The sequence below is a fragment of the Trematomus bernacchii genome, unplaced genomic scaffold (genome assembly GCF_902827165.1).
Source record: "Trematomus bernacchii unplaced genomic scaffold, fTreBer1.1, whole genome shotgun sequence".
Classification (NCBI taxonomy): domain Eukaryota; kingdom Metazoa; phylum Chordata; class Actinopteri; order Perciformes; family Nototheniidae; genus Trematomus; species Trematomus bernacchii.
Window position 1 is genome coordinate 13,711,161 of NW_022987547.1, and position 16,505 is coordinate 13,727,665.

General features: G+C 39.3%; 1 protein-coding gene across 6 annotated transcripts in view; it reads left to right on the forward strand.

The window, feature by feature from the left end:
* The first annotated feature begins 14,815 nt into the window (after positions 1-14,815).
* Positions 14,816-16,505, forward strand: part of rapgef1b (Rap guanine nucleotide exchange factor (GEF) 1b) — a 59,447-nt gene continuing 57,757 nt past the window's right edge. For all 6 annotated transcript variants that reach the window (XM_034123281.1, XM_034123274.1, XM_034123276.1 and 3 more), the window contains exon 1: positions 14,816-15,069. In XM_034123281.1, coding sequence (XP_033979172.1) covers positions 15,042-15,069 — 28 coding nt within the window. In that variant the 5' untranslated portion in view covers positions 14,816-15,041. The remainder of the gene's footprint in view (positions 15,070-16,505) is intronic.

A 16,505-nucleotide genomic window follows, 5' to 3' on the forward strand; every position in this document is an offset into this window, starting at 1 on the left:
TTTGCTGACTGACTGGGGGAGATAATGAGGAGGGTGTTCTTTCTTTTTGTGCCCACGTTCATGTCTTCCTTTTGCACTGCCTCATTCACTCTTCATAGAGATACCATACAGTATGTTTGTGTAGCATGTTTGTGTGGGTGTGTGGGAAACAGTCATTTTGATGCACCCTATCGCAACATTTTGGAAGAAGAAACTGCTTTTCATGTACTTTTAACGACCCCATTGAGGTTATTGTTTTCAAGTTCATCCATGAAATTTAAATAGATAAATAAAATAATATTTGCTCGGTTTTTAAAGTTCAAATAGTCTCTTGAAGCAGATTTTTTGGTAGCGGCAGAACAAGCTGTAAACAGTGACACATACCCATCACTTTTTAAAGCTGATACCGCCAACATGCTAGCAAACTGTTGCTTATTAACAGAGAATTAGTATTCATTTGAAATTACTATCTTTTAGCTCTCTCTCAGCTAAATGCTACACTTTGTCCACCAGCTGACCTTGGATCGGTTGTGTTCAGTGGGTTTATAAGAACTATTTCACTGAAAACAGTTTCTTAATCACAATTGATTAAAGCTTTGAGAGTGAGGTCCATAAAACCACAAGTGTTTTTGTAGTTGTTCATTTTAAATATCTAGACAGAAACCATTCCTAATCCCAGTCTGGTCCTAAAGAGTGGTGCAGGAATGAGTCTAAATGAGACTACTAAACGTCATCAAATCGAACATTAGCCGCCTTCAGTTTAGCAGTGCTGTGGTTTGTTTATGTCCTAATGCTTTTTACATCTGGTGATTGCCTTACAACTTCAAAAACATAAAAGTGCCCTTCATTTGTGTAGAATTTCCTGGAGAACAAAATGTGTAATTATCATAAACGTGTGTTTGCCACAGATCTTTTTTGTGTGCAATTATCCAAAACCACACAGAAAAATCTGGTGGTCTTTTTGTTGAGGGAACCAGGGAGATGCTGCCTTCATGGTCGGCCTACAAAATGTGGTCATCCCTGCACCTCTCTATACTGGCTTTTTAACCCTTGTGTGGTGTTCATATTTGTGTTACTCAGCCAGTGTTCGTGGGTCAGGTGGACCCGCTGCCTTTTTGGCCTTCAATTCAACACAATCAAACTATTTGATGTTCAAATACTCAACAGATGTTTACTTCATCCCAATTACAAGCAATATAAACAGTATGGTTAATATTGGCCCTTTTACATTTGTTAGATCACATTAATGAATTCAAGTGCTTCTTGTTTTTCTGCCCACTGACCGGCTGGTCCTGTGGCTCGTCTTTTTAGTAACTAGCTGATCCTCTTCTTCAAAGTCACTGTCAGACTCAGAATTCTCAGAAATGTGATCCTCACATTCTGAAGCCTCTTCCTCTTCCTCTACATCATCATCAAATGGTTCTCTCTCTTCCAGAATCATTTGCAAGCCCCTCTGAGCAGAGAATCTTTTGGCCATCTTGATCAGCTGTGATAAGGACCCAAACTGGCGAAGCTTTATTTATTGTGTCTTGCCCCAAATATGCAGCTGGGATAGAGTTAAAATGGCTAAAATCTGCAATGTGAAATGCAATGCAAATAAATACAAGAAAAAAACCTGAAGAAAATGATTTTTCAGTTAAAGGGGCCCCTTTATGTTTTTGGGGGTGTTTCTTCTCCTGCAGTGTGTTATATTTGTGTGGTCTACGAAGGCTAAAATCCCTGTGTTCCGTCCAGAGGGAGTTTTCTCGATGGAAATGGGCTATTTCTTGTTTTATGGACTTATGTAAGGAATGGTATGACATGACGCGTATAAAACTGATTGGAAATGTTGTCATAAACAACCCAGATAATAGTTCCTTATCTCCTCTTTTCTCTTCAGTTAGACATTTTGAATTGGCTTTTTGTGTAAATGACCCTTCTTCCTGACCTTTTGGATGTTTGCTTTCATCCGGTTTCAAGCCAGCTGCTAGAAATGCCTTGAAAATGCACACTGGCTCGCCATAATGCCTGCCAATGAGCGTCTCTATCCTCAGACATAATGCAGACTTTGTACTCAGGAGTTGGCGTGTAAAGTCAGTCTTTTTGTCTGGGGGGAATGATGTGAAAATGATTTCTCCAATACAACTCCTCCGGGTAACATCCAGATAAGTTCAGGGTTGCAATGCTTGTGTGAAAGGGGCTTATAGGCCCTATTCTGCTTTTCTGGGGGTTTCCCTTTCCTGTAGTGTGTTCTATAGGATTATATGCATGAATGATCTGCCTCTGCATCCCTGTGTCCCCCCCCCCTACCTTGGACTCCTTTTTTACTTCATCAACATAGTGACATCACTATGTAACACATCATCATCAAATGGTTCTCTCTCTTCCAGAATCATTTGCAGGCCCCTCTGAGCAGAGAATCGTTTGGCCATCTTGATCAGCTGTGATAAGGACCCGAACTGGCAAAGCTTTATTTATTGTGTCTTGCCCCAAATGTGCAGCTGGGATAGAGTGTGAACAAAATAAAGATTGGTTCCCGCAAAACATAATGCGGGAATGTGAGAGCAGAAACACAAAAGTCTCTCACACACACACACACACACACACACACACACACACACACACACACACACACACACACACACACACACATACTTGACCTAATGCATGATCCCCTATGGGCTTATGCGTGTTGGAGATAAAGATAGCCATATAAATTATATATGAAATGTCAGATTCACAAGGTTTGAGGCTAAAGAAGGTCATGTGTGTTTAACCAAATCAATGACAGAGCGTGACACTTGCATTCTGGTTGTTCTGCACATTTGGGTTTATTCTAGAAACCATGGCTTGCTCCCACTGCCCACAGACATACAATCAGGTGGATTAGAGACTCTACATGTGTGTGTGTGTGTGTGTGTGTGTGTGTGTGTGTGTGTGTGTGTGTGTGTGTGTGTGTGTGTGTGTGTGTGTGTGTGTGTGTGTGTGTGTGTGTGTGTGTGTGTGTTTATCTGTCAATCTGTGTTAGCTCTGTGATAGACTGGCAGCATGTCCGAGGCTTTCCCTGCCTTCTGCAGAGTGTGTGCTGTTTACGATCCTCCCCTTCCCCAGTATTATTATCAGCCTGAGAGAGAAGGTTCTTTTTTATTGAAGAACAGAATTCAGGTCAAATTGATTTTGGGGAAATGTAAAAATTGCCTGTAAGTTCTTCAATGCAGGCAATAGGTGCATGTGTGTGTTTTTGCGCGTGTGTAGGTAAATAGGGCAGTTCTACATTAATAATGGCCTGTCACAATGTTTTTTCAAGGAAGTACGAGCGATTGGATGTGACTCAAACTGTGTCCCACTTCAACTCTGTATACTAATAAAAAATGTACCATGCACTAAACTTCCTTTTATACTATTTCGGCAGTTTAAGAAATTAATGCAAGCTGTACATAAAACCTGCACCAACAAACATCAATCAATCATTTTGGAAACTTTACTGCCAAACTCATATTTGGAAACTTAATAAAGAGACAGCTAAATGTTTTTTTCCATTCATTTAAAGGTCACCTATGCACTTTTGTTATGTCTTTTATACATACATATGTGTTCATATGCATGGAATATGAATGACAATCACACACATACAGTACAAATACACCAATAAATGTAAGCTGCAAGTAAATCTAAGGAGTACATATTTGGCTTTGAATGTTTTAATTTACTTTCCCTAAACTTTATGGTGTGTCACCCACTGTTTGAGTAATGACTCAAATCTGTAATCATCAGTTATGGGCTAAAGAAAATGTCGGCTTGTCTCACCTCTTTCACTTTCACCACACACTTCTTCATCTTATTCCGCCTGAGTCTCTGTTAGCAGCTTTAGCCTCGGGCCGCACAAACCTAATTCAATTACTCACAGCCTTAATCACTGATCCTGTGAAACGGCCCTGGTGTGGATGGAGTGTTGGACAGAACTTGTCAGACCAGCAGAACAGTGCTTGAATTTGTATCCTCATGTTTGCCTGCAGTTCTTGTAAATCACTTTGCATTGAAGTGTAAGCTCAATGTAATGTAATGTCACATGCAGAATCCTTTTAATATACCTTCCCTCCATCTGAGTATCTACACCTAAAGCTTTGCAAAGGTCCGCCATATTATTCTTGTAAGCCAATCAGAGCTGACTGGGCTATTCATATGTTAGAGACAGGTGCCAAAACGCAAGAATGAAATTGTGAACGGTTTCCCCTTTAAAATGGGAAGGGCACTTCTAGAGCGCAACGGCATTTCCATAAGTGGGAAATAATGTGTGAGTCTGCCTCTGGATTCGGATCCACTCCCAAATGTTATTATAGGTTATTTCTTGGCCACACGCACTAGGTTTTATGAAAATTGGCCCTGTGGTTTTTTCCATAATGCTGATCGTAAACAGACAAAACTAACTGAAGAAAGAGTAAATATGGCAGCATGAAATAATTGCATTGTTACTAAAATACTAAATCCTCACGATGAAGAAGCTACAGGCCAGTACCTGAAGGAGGATCAACACAAGAGTCATTTTAGACAATGTGTGCAGGAGATACAAATATTTAGTGGAGCCTCAAAGGCCCATGAAATGCCTCAGACCTGCTGAGCAGCATGATGTAGAGGATGGAACCTGACATTTAGTCCTGCAAAGTGGAAAGGAAGCTGAGGCTAAGATGATAATGGGAAGACGTGTAATTGTTCTCAGTGTCACTACATCACAGGCTTGGCCTTTGCTCCCCGTGGTCTTTGTGCTTTTACAGCCCGAGCCAAGAGCTCACCTCTCCAGCTGAGGGCTCCGGCCCCCCCGCTGGGACCCCGTCAGCTAATGGAGGTGGAGGTGCAGGATTGGGAGTGGTCCGGTCTCACTGTGCACCCCCGTGGCCCGGCTCATTTCATGCTCTTTGGCCCTCTTCACCCCGGCCTGGAGTTAAATGTCACTCAGGAGCAGTGGAAGGAGTGGCACAGTGGTGAGGAGGGTCCCAGGCTGACCCCGCCGTTTGAAAAGCTCCATGAGAAGCAGAGAGGGGGGATTAAGTGATGGAGACAGGGAGAGTTTAGGGAGTGAGACCTCCACTGTCATGGTGATAGGATGGAGCGTTCTTGAAAAGCAGCTGTGCTCTCCACCGGGCCGCCGCCCTGTAGAGCTCCAAAGAGCAGCGCCACAATGCCTGGCTCAGCACATAAATAATTCCCCCTGTATGTGTTAGAGCGTCCACTAATGTGTGCAGTTACAGTATGTGTGTCCTATATAAAACCCCCTTCTGAACATACCTTTAGCAAAATGCACGCTTGGTTTTAGAGCTGCAAAGATTTGTTGTCGACTTATAAATAATTGGCATGTTCTTTGATAAACAATTCAATGGTTTGAATTGTTTACAGGAAAAAACAGTGATAATTCTCTGATGCAAGCAGCTTAATTATGTATATTTTCGGGTGTCTTCTTTCTCATATTGTTAAACAGTTTAATAATGTTATTACTTGCACCACCTTAGACTGTACCAAACTGTTTACAATTGTATCATGTTATTATCATGTGTGCAGTTACAGTGTGTGTGTCCTACATAAAACCCACCAGTGAATATATCACTTGTAACCTTTAGGCAAATGCACGGTTAGTTTGAAAGCTGGTAAGATTCCTTCTCAACTAATAAAGTAATCGGCACTTTGATAAACGATCAATCCGTAATTTTTAAGACCAAGAGTAAGATTTATCTGATTTAAGCCATGCGCTTTTTTGAGGTTTCTTCCCTCCCATATTTTTCACAGTTTAAGACTGTTATTACGTGCTGCTTATTCACTACCTAAGACTGTATCGACACTGGTGAAAAATAATATCTACCTTTACAATTGTTCATGTTATTACAGGCTTCTAGTTCACAACTTTTTACATGTTTGATATGTTAACTTCTAATTTCATTTCATTTCATTTCAAACCTTTATTTAACCAGATTGGTCCCATTGAGATCATAGATCTCTTTTTCAAGGGAGACCTGCAGCAAATAGGTTCCACATGAAACATAAAACAATAAAGGACATCATACATTATATTTACAGGTTACATTTACATAGTTATCGACATTTACAAGTGCCCATAGTATCAACGAGCATTTCATTTAGCCTAGCTTTAAAAACATGCAGAGGAATGAGATTGCTCAGTTTCAATTCTTGCTGAAGATTGTTCCAAGCAAGAGGAGCTGCGCACATAAAAGCTGTCTTACCTAAGACAGTCCTTGCTCTTGGCACATGTAACAATACTACATCATGCGATCTCAGACAATAGCTGCTTGCAACTCTCTGTGTTATCAGAGAGCAGATATAATACGGGAGTTTACCCAACAAAGCTTTATAAATAAACGTGTACCAATGACTGAGCCTCCGTACAGTAAGTGATGGCAGACCTGCCTTGGCATACAGGGTACAGTGATGTGTAAGTGCTTTACATTACTAATGCTGCTACTTATTAATTTGTACATATTTGCTTTGCACTAGTTTGATTTGTATTTTTATTCAAATGTGCCTCTTTATTTAAAATGTCAGTATACTCATTCTATTTGCCTTTTATCTTCTGGAGAAAATAACACATAAAGGGACGTCATCGACATATTTTACCCCTTTTTTAAAAACATTTTATAGACCAAACAATAAATCAACAATAAAAGTACTCTTTGCAATATGACTGCAAAGGGAAATGAAATGACTCAAAGAGGCACAATATCAGTGTGAAAAGACAGAAAGGACTTGAGAAAGGATGAGACAAAGAGACACAAAGAGACACAAAGAGACACAAAGGGACAGAAAGAGACACAAAGAGACACAAAGAGACACAAAGAGACACAAAGAGACACAAAGGGACACAAAGAGACACAAAGGGACACAAAGAGACACAAAGAGACACAAAGGGACACAAAGAGACACAAAGGGACACAAAGAGACACAAAGGGACACAAAGGGACACAAAGGGACACACAGAGACACAAAGAGACACAAAGGGACACAAAGGGACACAAAGATACACAAAGAGACACAAAGGGACACAAAGGGACACAAAGGGACACAAAGAGACACAAAGGGACACAAAGGGACACAAGAGACACAAAGAGACACAAAGGGACACAAAGAGACACAAAGAGACACAAAGGGACACAAAGAGACACAAAGGGACACAAAGAGACACAAAGGGACACAAAGGGACACAAATAGACACAAAGGGACACAAAGGGACACAAAGGGACACAAAGGGACACAAATAGACACAAAGGGACACAAAGGGACACAAGAGACACAAAGAGACACAAAGGGACACAAAGAGACACAAAGAGACACAAAGGGACACAAGAGACACAAGGACTGCAAAGAGACTGAAAATGACTAAAAGAACACAGATACGCAGACACAGAAAGAGACATAAAATGACTAGAAAGAGATGCAAGATGACAACATAGATACACAAAACAACATTAAGACAGAAAGTGATTGTGAAAGAGACACAAAGTGACTGAGAAGAAACACAAAACAACAACAAAAGACTGTAGAGGCAGAGAAATAGTGCGAAGAAGCTCCACATGACTAAAGAACTACCATCCCTGCTTGTTTGTAATTATGCTCTGTAAGCTGTCCTTGAGAGCTTTGAAAGGCACCCATAAATAAAATGCATTATTATCCCTAGTTGTTACAGATGTATGCACTGTGAATGCCATGTGTGCACGTAAAGAGCGTGCCTCTCTGTTTGTTTTTCCACCGTCTCTGTCAACGACCCCTTGTCAACATGTGTCTCTGTGTTGGTTTGAGGCAGAGTGCTCCACTCTCATGCAGTATTGAACGACTACGACCCAGACATCTCGTCCTCTTCATCCTCCGCCTCACCATCTTCTAACTCCTCTGACTTGATTCTAACCCCTTGTATTCATACCTCCAGCCGTCCATCTTAATTCCACTATGAAACCCACTCTGAAGTACATTTACTCAAGTACTGTACTTAAATACAATTTTGAAGTACTTCTACTTTACTTGAGTATTTCCATTAAATGCTACTTTATATTTCTTTCAAAAAGTCCATCAGAACTGTGTTTGTATACAACAGTAAGCTACTTGATGCAACAATATTATCTAGAAATGTCACATACATTGTTCATACAGAATAAATATAAATATATACACACATGAAGGCACTTTCTCTGTACAATGAGTACATTTTGCTGATAAAACTTTTGTACCTTTTCTTAAGTAAGCTTTTGAATGCAGGACTTTTACTTGTAATGAAGTATTTTGACAATAATCAATCAATCAATCTCAGTTTATTTATTTAGCCCAATATCACAAGTTTTACATTTGTCTCAGGGTACTTTATAGTTTGTACAGAATGTGAATATGACACCCTCTGTCCTTGGACCCTCACATGGGACAAGGAGAGACTCCCAGAGAAACCCCCCAGCTAATGGGACGGACGGCGTGCAATAGATGTTGTGTGTAAATTCAAAAGTTAATACATTTTCAACATAGAGAGTCCAAATGCTTGAAAAATGAATGTGTCTGTATATTAGAAGAACATGAAGATGGATCCAGGTGGATGTTAACTTCATAATGTATTAGTACTTTTACTCAAGGAAAGCATCTGAATACTTCCACCACTGTTGGTGTGTTAACCAAAGATAGAGGACCCCGATTGTTGTGGAGGTATTCTTCCCCTCCTTCTCTGATAAGTGTATTCATGGTTTAAGCCTCGCTGATCCCTCCCTCTTTCCCCAACTCTCAGATGTGAGACAGACGGAGGGGTCTGACCGCTGGCCAAGGTTAACAGAGCCTTAAACTGTGTTTGAGCTCGGCATCACACGCCCACCGCCGCAGAGATCAAACGCTGCTCCTCTCCCAGCTACAAAACTGTCTCTGCTCTTCCTCTGCCGTCTGCACTGAACCGTACGACCCGCTGCCAGCAGGACACTCCCAGTTAAACCAGTAGGAACCTTCACACACTCATCATACAATTCATTGCTAAAGATTGAAAAAAGTATGACATTTTAAAAATGTAAGAATTTCAAGTAAACATTTCCAATAAAAGATTTGTGTAATATTTATAGAAATGTGAGAATTAAGAATGTGCAATAAAAATAAATAAATAAATAAGATATTGCATAAACATACGAATTTATTAAAGCAAGAAATCCACAATAAAAGATAAAAGAAAAATTGGAAAAAATCTAAATATGATATGTTTATACTGCCTTATACTGTACGTAATATAAGTACAGTCAGATGTATATATGTATACTATATTTAAGATCACTCTGCACTTCATTACTGATTTGCACTTCTGGTTGGATGCAAACTACATTTGGTTATCTTAGTACTTGTACTCTGTGCAATGACAATAACGTTTCATCATCATCATCATCATCGATTCAGAGGTAAATTATGGACTTTTACCCCACTACATCATGTATTTAATATTTTAGTTACTTTACAGATGTGGATGAATGATGTGAAATATAATCAAGTGTTAAATCAGACTTTAGTTCCACCTGGAGTAAATTCACAAGCTACCCTGCAGTATACAAAGTCATTCAAACTAGCTGCAACTTTACCAGCTTTGAGAACACTTTAATGATCAATCATTATAAAATATATCATATATATTATTCTGAAATGGACCAATCTGCACAATGACTACTTTTACTGTCGCTACTTTAACTATACTTTGATGATAATACTTTTCTACTTTTACTTGAGTAACATTTTGAATGCAGGACTTTTACTTGTAACAGAGTATTCCTACACTCTGGTTCTTCTACTTGTATTTAAGTACAAGATCTGAGTACTTCTCCCACCTCTGTGTATAAGTACATTTCATGAAGAAAAACAGCTATGTCATGGTTGTAAAGCAGAATCAGTAACATTGAGCTCTCTCAAATTACATTACATCAGCATCCCTCTACATGGCCATGCTTTGCTACAGGGAGCATCCAGCAGAGCTCCAGGACACAGAACCCATCAGCAGCTCATGAGCACCACTCTGTGGCAGAACGTGTGATGGTACTGTGCAGCCATTAGATAGCAGCAAAGAGCTAAAGTGCTTCGCTGTGATACCTGTGTGACCTAAATGACAAATGAAAATAAAAAGTGATGGACAGAAGTTTCTCATCATTACTGGATGTATTTTCACTCTAACTCACCTCCTTATAATAGTTTCACCTATTCCTCTGGTTGTTGTTCTTGTTGTGTTGCTATGTTACTGACATTTATTTAATTTCTCTTATCCTTCTGTGAACTCCTAGTTGTCTTTGTTCCACCCTTGCTGCTGCTCAGACACCTGAACTGACCTATGGGGAAAGGTTTATCTTTTCATATTTTTGTATTCATTCATGTAATGTCTTGTTTTGTCAAAAGGAGTAAAGAATCCAGAAAATATGCACAATAAGAAGCTAGAGTATTCAGACTTTTTTGTGACTCAAATCAAACAAATTAAGCGCTTTTTTGACAATTCATTTAAGAGTAACTACAACTAATCGATTTATCTTTGCAGCTCTAAAACCAACCAGTATTTTCCTACAGGGGCAAATTGACAATTGTTTCAGACAACATGCTTTTAGCTGATTCAATTGTAGTACTAACAGACTGAAGCGTTAGCGTGGTAAAAAAAAAAATCGAAGTCATGCAAACATTCGTCCTGTGATCAGAGCCTCTCCTGCCCTGACAAGTCTGCCCCTGCAGGAATTCACTGTGTTGTTGTGTGACTTTATCATAGCCTCAGGGAAGGTATTCCTCTCCTTCCACTCCTACAATCACGCCCACACATTCTCAGTAGTGCGCATTCTCAGTAGTGCACACACACACACACACACACACACACACACACACACACACACACACACACACACACACACACACACACACACACACACACACAGAAAGCACTCTGCACTTGTTATATGGGTGTGGTTTCTGCTGTGCAAGCAAGAGCAGAAGGGAGCGGCATAATGACAGCCAGTGTAAATATGAACCCTTGACTCTGTTTGATAACTGATTATTAAATACAGTTAATGATGATAGGCGGCAAACGTTTTGAGAGATGCGGAGGAGTCCTTATCTCGGTATTTCTTTAAAACATGCCTCTTGCTTTCATGAGTGCACAAGCTGACCCAGATCACTCAGATCATTTCAGTCAGATCAATTATTCATAATGAGATGACAGGACGCACTTGCTTCCTCTTGATATGCCAGAGACATAAACGTGATGCTTGCTCTTTAATGGCCCAGGATAATGTAAAGCGCTAAATAGTCAAAAGCCGTAGTCAGCAGTTGACTGAAATCAGGGTTAATTCAAAAGTCATACCAGTCCCCCTCCTTTTTTTTTTTTTACTGCTTCACTTTGTTAATTTCCTGTCATAAGAACACGTTGTGCAGGAGAAAATCTAACGAGGACATCCAAGGTTTCAGTATGTTCAACAAGGGGCTCTGGGCAGCCATTTGAGCTGGGCTTTATATGTCAAAATAAACCTTAAAATGAACCACTATATATCCAGAAAACATTCTTTTTCACCTTGGAAATTGGTTGACATATTGGACCCTTCGGTACTATTCAGCTCAAATTGACCTAGGAAATGATTAGGAATACGTTACATAAATAAAAACATACACAATGCCCACAATATATATTATCTCAATTCCCAACAATATAAGTAACATATAATGCAAATAAGTGCATTGCATTTGTTGTGATAAGAATACAAATCCACTATAATAAAGACTTGTATATTCAAGCTTATCCAAGAAAACATGAACACTTTACATAAAACCTTTTTCAAAGAATATGTATACGAGCTCCTCACATTCCCGGGCAGAATCTGCACCATGTGCCGGGGCTTTTTTGAAAAGAGGAAAAATAATCTCACTTGGTATGTGCAGAAACAAAGGAACACATAGAGAATACTTTTGGTGCAACAATGGAAGATAAAGTGAGATTATACACAACAACTTCATCCTTTAATTAGATCAGAATGTGTTTTTGAAAGAAAGAATACAGATGATAAATAACAGAAATACACAGTATTGTAGATGCCGGCCATCTTGAGGAAATAGAGAAGTGTAACCCAGTGTAATGAGGCTGTTCAGCCTTCCATAATTACCATTACATTAAAGGTCCCATGACATGGCCATTTCTACTGATCATAATTCCATTGTTGAGGTCTACTAGAATAGATTTACACTGTTCAATGTTCCAAACTCACATTGGTTTCTCAGACAGCATCTCTGTATAGTATGTGTATTCACTCTCTGTCCTAAACGGCTTGTTGGAGCTCCTGCCCCCCCCCCCTCCCTGTGAGCCCAGTGTGCTCTGATTGGTCGGGACGTTGCGAGGCTCGTTGCTGCTCGCAGCTGCTGCGAGCTGCTGCGAGCTGCTGCGAGGAGCGGACAGGTTTCCGGGTCGGCGATACAGCTAGAACAAGCGAAACTCATCCTGAGCACACACAACACTCACAGCCGAAGTAAAAACAATAAATGTGGCTTGATATTGAGTAAGAAAAAGGTTTATAACGCTGTGAGAATGGGTCTGCAGAGAGCATTTCTCCGCCATCCCAACTCGTCTATTACTAGTGTTCAGGGAGCTCTATGCAAGTCAATGGGGACTCCCTGTTAGTTAGCCAAGGGATCCTGGTGTGTGAGGTGCTCCGCGGATTGGTCCATTTGGGCCAATCCGGTCATTTGTTGTTGATTTGGGTGTTCACACGTCACAGAACCCAGGAAGCAAAAAATGGAAAATGAAAAATCTCCAACGAGGCGTTCTGGGGCAGCATAGACAGGTATTTTCTGTGTTAGAGTTTTAGTCCCTACAGGGTGTACTTTGAGGGTTTGTGACTCTGCAGACCGTTTACATGCAGAAAAACCTTCATAACACACAAGGGGACAGGTACTAACCAGAAAAGCATGACATGGGCCCTTTAATACAAAATGTAGCATATAATGTCATCTATACATACTGTACATACATATTAATATTGCTGAATGCAGCATTTCACGGCACTCTTCTTCAGCAGCCGCTTGGTATTTGACTCCCTGCACAATCATGTTTAAATGTTTTTATCACGCAGAACTTAAAAACCATTGATTGATGCTTGCATGTTTTTTCATTATTTTTATGGGTATTTTATTGCATTTTATTTGTTTACTTTTGTGTTGTCATTACCTCATCTATGTTAATATGTTTTTTTTTAAAGGTTCTATATAATGAAAGCTCATGAAGTAGATTCATACTTACCCCACCAGAGGTCACTGCACCAAGTCAAGCAAAAGCTAATATCCCTAAAAATAAACAGTATATATATAGCCATCAACAGTAGAAAAATACATACAGTATAAAGTATCTATAAAGTACGCACTCTAAAATATACAGAATGGTATCTATGGGACTACAGATGAAAATAAATTCTACTTGTACAAATATTTGTATATCATTACAGTATACAGTAAATGTATTTACAGTACAGTATTTCATTTTGACTTTCTGTTTTATCTTTTTATATCTTGCATGCACATCTTATGTCTTATTCCTGCATTTTATTTGCACCATTGTGTCACCCGCAGTATTTTTCCGTTGTACTATTTGACTGCCTTGATTCTTTTTATCTTATGTATATTGTATAGTGCTCTGTTGGAGGATTCTGCAACTATGCTGTAGCTATTGTGCATATGACAATAAAACCTTAAAACCAATAAAACCTTTAAATCTTGAATTAACTCAGGGTTATTCAGTTGATTCATGGTAATGGGCATTTAAATGTAAGTCAAAGTCACTTTATTGTCAATTTCTATGTATGTGATAAAAACCTGGAGATCAAAATGCTGTTTCTCACTGTCCCAGGGAATAAGAATATATAAATATGTACATATATGTATATATATATATATACACACACACACCTGAACACCCACTTATATATATATATATATATATATATATATATATATATATATATATATATATATATACACACATACATACGCACAGAGGTGGAAGAAGTACTCAGTTCTGATACTTCAGTAAAAGTAGAAGTACAAGAGAGTAGGAATACTCTGTCACAAGTAAAAGTCCTGCATTCAAAATGTTACACAAGTAAAAGTAGAAAAGTATTAGCGTCAAAATATAGTAAAAGTAGTCATTGTGGAGATTGGTCCATTTCAGAATAATATATATGATATGTTTTATAATGAATGATCATTAAAGTGTTCTCAAAGCTGGTAAAGGTGCAGCTAGTTTGAATGACTTTGTATACTGCAGGGTAGCTTGTGGATTTACTCCAGGTGGAACTAAAGTCTGATTTAAGACTTGATTATATTGTTTATCCACAAAGTAACTCAATGTATTACATAAATGTAGCGGAGTAAAAGTACAATATTTACCTCTGAATTGTAGTGGTGTAGAAGTGCAAAGTAGCAACAAATTGAATTACAATACTTAAGTACACTACAAGTACCTCAAAAGTGTACTTAAATACAGTAGGCCTACTTGAGTAATTCTACTTGATGACTTCCCACCTCTGCTTATGCATACAGATATAGACACATACTATACACAATAGGATATATTGAAAAAAGGCACAACAATAACTATATACAAAATAACTACGTTTAGCACCTTTTTTATATAATATGAATTGTCCCTGCAAATGCACCACACATGTTTCTAGGCCTGAAAACAACAACTCTGGTTAGCTACAAATGTAGAATTGCAATGGAAACACGCCCATCCCCTTGTTGACAGATGGATGCGTCATTCCTCCCGCAGGGGGGCGCTGCTCCCCCGGAGGAGGACTCTCCGCCTGCCCGAGCCGAGGTTCAAGACATTACCGTGTGTGTGCTGTGTGTGTATCCAGTGAAAAAACACCCCAAGACGGACTGGCACAGTTTTTCTAGCCGTACCAATGTGTGTGGCCTATACATATACAGTATTAACCCGGGCGGAATCATCTCATGGACACAACACTGTGTCGAAAATGAAGGAATAATCGGGAGGAGACACACGGCCGAGGCTCGTCTGTAGCTTTTTTTGTTGAGTGGGATCACAGCTGCTGGCTACGAAAATGTCGGGGAAAATAGAGAGCAAGCAAGGTAAGTGCTGCCTGGCTTTACACACAGCTCCATAACGGGATAACGGGTAAAGATGGACAGAATTTGGAGACCAGTACAACCTTTAAATGGCTCTCAATGTAACGTTTGAGGAACATTGTAAATGGTGGTTTAATTGGGCCTCACGGAGCAAATGGCTTTTTTCTGTAACGTTTCATGCTGGTTGGAGATAACTAGCTGGTTTCCTGACCTGTAAAGATGTAGAACACTAACATTACTACTCCATTACTGTGTTGAGAAATGTGACGTGTACTAGCCAAGCTTATAGAATCCCATTTAAATGTGCTATCATTCCTACTCCACCGGCTTTTCACCATTCACTTTCAGCTTAACGGTCGTAAATATACCCTGGTTTGATTGTTTGGCAGCATTGCTAACATTGGGGAACAAATCTCAGCTTTTCACCCAGGAATAAACCATTTAAAGCCATTACATTACTAAGAATATGGTGATTTAACATCCTTTTTTGGCATCATGGTTAACCGTTAGCTGACGTTTAAAATGGGTTTGTAACGGTAGCTAGTAGCAGCAGCTAAAGGTTAGCTTTTCAGTGGCTAATGTTAGCTTCGTTGTGTCTAGTAGTTGAAATGCGTTCACGCCCAAGACTGTAGTGTGTGTATATTTGTGTTGTGTTGATTTCAGCATTGTGCACGTGGCGTTTTTTGTGGTGTTCTTGTTGTGCATGTCTTACTAGAAGAGTTCATTTTGTATGCAGCTGTAAAGACAATAATGCAGAGTGCAGTGAGAATGAGGGGAAACAGGGTGGTCTCAGTTTGCCTTTTATGCAGAGGTGGAGAAGTACTCAGACCTTGTACTTGAGTAAAAGTAGAAGTACCAGAGAGTAGGAATACTCTGTTACAAGTAACATTCCTGCAATCAAAATGTTGCTCAAGTAGAAAAGTATTATCATCAAAATATAGTTAAAGTATCAAAAGTAAAAGTAGTCATTGTGCAGATTGGTCCATTTCAGAATAATATATGTTTTATAATGATTGATCATTAAAGTGTTCTCAAAGCTGGTAAAGGTGCAGCTAGTTTGAATGACTTTGTATACTGCAGGGTAGCTTGTGAATTTACTCCAGGTGGAACTAAAGTCTGATTTAACACTTGATTGATTATATTGTTTATCCACAAAGTAACTCGATGTATTACATAAATGTTGTGGAGTAAAAGTACAACATTTACCTCTGAATTATACTGGGGTAGAAGTACAAAGTAGCAACACAATTGAAATACTTAAGTACAGTACAAGTATCTCAGAAGTGTACAAAAGTACAGTACTTGAGTACATTTACTTAGTTACTTTCTAACACTGCCTTTTTGGAAGGAAACTTTATACCCGCTAGCTACACTTGCATCCCACTCCACCAGCTGTCTCCCTGCTTTGCTACACACACACACACACACACACACACACA